This window comes from Alligator sinensis, unplaced genomic scaffold, assembly GCF_000455745.1.
Source record: "Alligator sinensis unplaced genomic scaffold, ASM45574v1 scaffold264_1, whole genome shotgun sequence".
Taxonomy (NCBI): domain Eukaryota; kingdom Metazoa; phylum Chordata; order Crocodylia; family Alligatoridae; genus Alligator; species Alligator sinensis.
Genome location: NW_005841831.1, coordinates 4873618 through 4876817, shown reverse-complemented (window position 1 = coordinate 4876817; position 3200 = coordinate 4873618). Strand labels below are relative to the sequence as shown.

At 50.3% G+C, this 3200-nt stretch overlaps 1 protein-coding gene across 1 annotated transcript in view; it reads left to right on the top strand.

Moving 5' to 3' along the window:
• The window catches only part of XKR8 (XK related 8), a 13348-nt gene that overhangs the window by 1771 nt on the left and 8377 nt on the right, over positions 1–3200 (top strand). Inside the window, exon 2 of the mRNA XM_006014847.3 lies at positions 4–198. Coding sequence (XP_006014909.1) covers positions 4–198 — 195 coding nt within the window. The remainder of the gene's footprint in view (positions 1–3; positions 199–3200) is intronic.

Here is a 3200-nt window from a genome sequence, read left to right as displayed (position 1 = left end):
AAGGGCCTGCGGCTACGTGCGGGCCGGGCACCGCCTCTGGGGCGCGCTGGTGCTGGCGCTGCTGGCGCTGTCCTCGCTGGCCACGCAGCTCTTCAGCTGGGCCTGGCACCGCACCGACCCGCCCGTGCTGCGGGAGCGCCTGGCCCCGGCCGCCTGCCTGGCGCTGCTGCACCTCCTGCAGCTCGGCTACCTGTGCAGGTGAGGCCGCCCCGGCCGCTTCTCCCCGCCTTTCCACCCCTGGCGCTGCTGCTTCCCCTCGCCCGGCCGAGCCGGCTGGCAAAGCGCCGCCTGGGACACTTTAGACTGAGCAGTTTCCCAACCAGGGGTACGTACGCAAGACCCAGGCAGGGGGGACCCCAATGCTCGCTCTCTCTCACCCTCTGTTCCTCTCTCTCGCCCCTTCCTCCTCTCAAAGCCATGGCAAAAAATGTGAAGCTTGAAATCCCCCAGTAATACCTTGGCGTTCAAAGCTAGGAGGTTCAGCCCCTGGAAAATTGAGCGTTGGGGTACTTATTAAAATGTTCAGAAGCTAGGGGGTACTTGCTAGATAAAACATCGAGAAACATTGCTTTAGAGCAGCGGTTCCCAACCTCTGAGGGATTGCGCACCACCAACTGCAAACGGCACAACCTGACAGCACATTGTTGTCACCTCGAGGAATTCTGGTACAGGTCTTAGTGCGTACACCGGCAGGTCGTCTAAGCGCCACCGGTGGCACCCCCGTGCCGCAGATTGGGAGCCGCTGTTTGAGAGCACCTCATTGGGTCCGACGGTGACCGCACGTGGGTGCGCCTGGGCTGGGAGACTCGCAGTTCTTCATGTGCAGAAAGTGGCATGTGTCTGCTTTTGTGCAGGCTGGGCCTCCGCTAAAACCGTGTGCTGGTTTTAGTGGAGTGGCCATCATAGAGGACATTCCGGTTTTCTGCTGCTCTGTCTTCTATCAATACGAAACCCAATGCCTTTATCACCTCTATTTTTCTCTTTAAGAAGAGAAAGTTCTTATATCCTCTATTTTTCTCTTGAAGAGAAAAAAAGAGGACATAACGGCATCTGGTTTCGTATGAGTAGAAGACAGAGGACAGAGTAGCAGAAAACCGGACTGTCTTCTATGATGGCCACCCTAGGTGTTGCTGGTTGTGGGAGTGGGGGTGGAGGTAGATTTTTTTCAGCTTTCCCATGCTAATGAAAGCTGTAGTTTAACTGCAGGTGTAAAGGCCTAAAAGTCCTTTGCTAGGATAGACTGGGGTGTGCAGGGAGCCAATATATGGGATGCTTGCAGGTCCTGTTTGTTTCCAGTAAGAGGGTTGCTAGAATAAAAACCTTTACTGGCTTGGATTTACTGGCAAACCTTTTCTAGTATAGACTAGGCTTGAGAATCAGGCCTGTTTGTTACACACAGGCCTATTTGTCACCTTAAAGGGCATGAGTCTAGGCCTACCAAGTAACCTATTGGCCTCCCTCAGATGGGGAAGCTACAGAAAAGGTGATAATTAATTACTGGGGACAAATAAGAAAAAAAAAAACCAGGGGCAGGAGTGCTGGTCAAAGGGTAATAACTAGTGTACCAAGGAGGGGGACACTAAGCATAGCACACCAGCCAGTGTCCACTGGCCCTCAGATGAGTCCAAGGAGCCAGCAGTCACTGCCCAGTAAAACTGTCCCCAGCAATGTGTGCAGAGCAGAGACAGAAAGGCAGCCCCAGAGTCACCAGGTTTGCCCCAGCCAGAGAGTCTCCTTCCGGGTTAGATGTGGCTGGAGCCAGGAGGTCCTGCGACTTAGTAGGGACATAGTAAGGTAATGCATAAAAGAAGAAAGTGCAGAGCGAAGTGCAACCAGAGGTCCTTGAGGAGATGGTGCACTGGGGATAGGCATGTGCCCGGGCCTGGGAGTTCGGAAGGGACCTCAAGAGGTCATTCAGTTCAACCTCCTGCTCAAAACAGGACCATCCTCAACTATCTCATCCCAACCAAGGCTTTGTCTAGCTGGGTCTTAAAAACCTCCAAGAATGGAGATTCCACAACCTCTCTGGGTAATGTATCCCAGTGTTTTACTAACCTCGTTACAAGGATCAGTGAGAACTCAGGTGGCCACCATCAACCTACATAGTTACTTAAATCACCTTTCTGCATTGTTGGTGGTTCTTCTGCTGGTGGCCACATACATTAGTTCCTGCTATCATAGGTGGTATTGCTAGATGTACCCACATTACTGTGCTGGCCTCTGACTTCTGGAGGCTGCTTCTCTCCAATACTGGCTGCTTTGTTCAGATGGGCTGTTTTCATTTTTCTGTCTCGTGAGGGCTCAGGGCCCATGGGTGCAAACAAGTGACTTGAAGATTTCCCTGCCAGTTGATACTTTCAACACTTCAGCTGCTTGTGGGAGAGATCTGCACTTCACTACAGAGACAATGAAAACAACTTAATCTGGTGGTTCTCAACCTTTTTAGACTCAAGTGTTACCAGATTTGCCCATTACTTTGGGGTGTGCTCATTTATTAGGGATACGTTTCTAGGGTCTTGGTAATTCTGTCAATGTGCTGCTTGTGTTACTTGTGTTTCTATGTGGAGCTGTATATCTCCCTTCTGCAAGTCCTCACCCCCAATGGAGCTATCTTGCAGGACTCAGTTTCAATGGGGCTGGGTTCCTCCAGTCACCAAATCAGTCATACACACAAACACACACAAATTAATGTGACACGCTTGACCCAGCCGGGTTGATCAGCATGGACAGGCTGACACCCTCATATGCCAAGAATCAGTTCATCAGAGCAACAATACACTGCAGTCAGACACAAGCACACAAGTAAACAGAATCCCTCTGAATCCGGCTAGGTGTCCAGCTGACACCCTCATGGGCCAGCATTCAGTTTATAAGGGCATGTCTGAGTCAAACTGGGTCAATCAGCCTGTACAAGCTGATTCCCTTATGTGTTTCAAACTCAGCACGTCCCAATCTTTAGCCTCTTGATGAGCAGACCCCACAGTATTTTTGGGCTTCACAGGGATCTTTAGCTTAGGTAAAAGAAGCGTTGCTGCCGCGCACGGGTGGAAAGAGAAGCAGAGAAGGAAAAATATACCCAGTTACTACCAGTTTGACTATAAAAGTTATTTATTGCTAAGCATATGAAATATATAATGGTACTAGTAGTAATAGATATGCAAAAGAAAAACAAACACAAGCAATTACAATACTACCCTGGT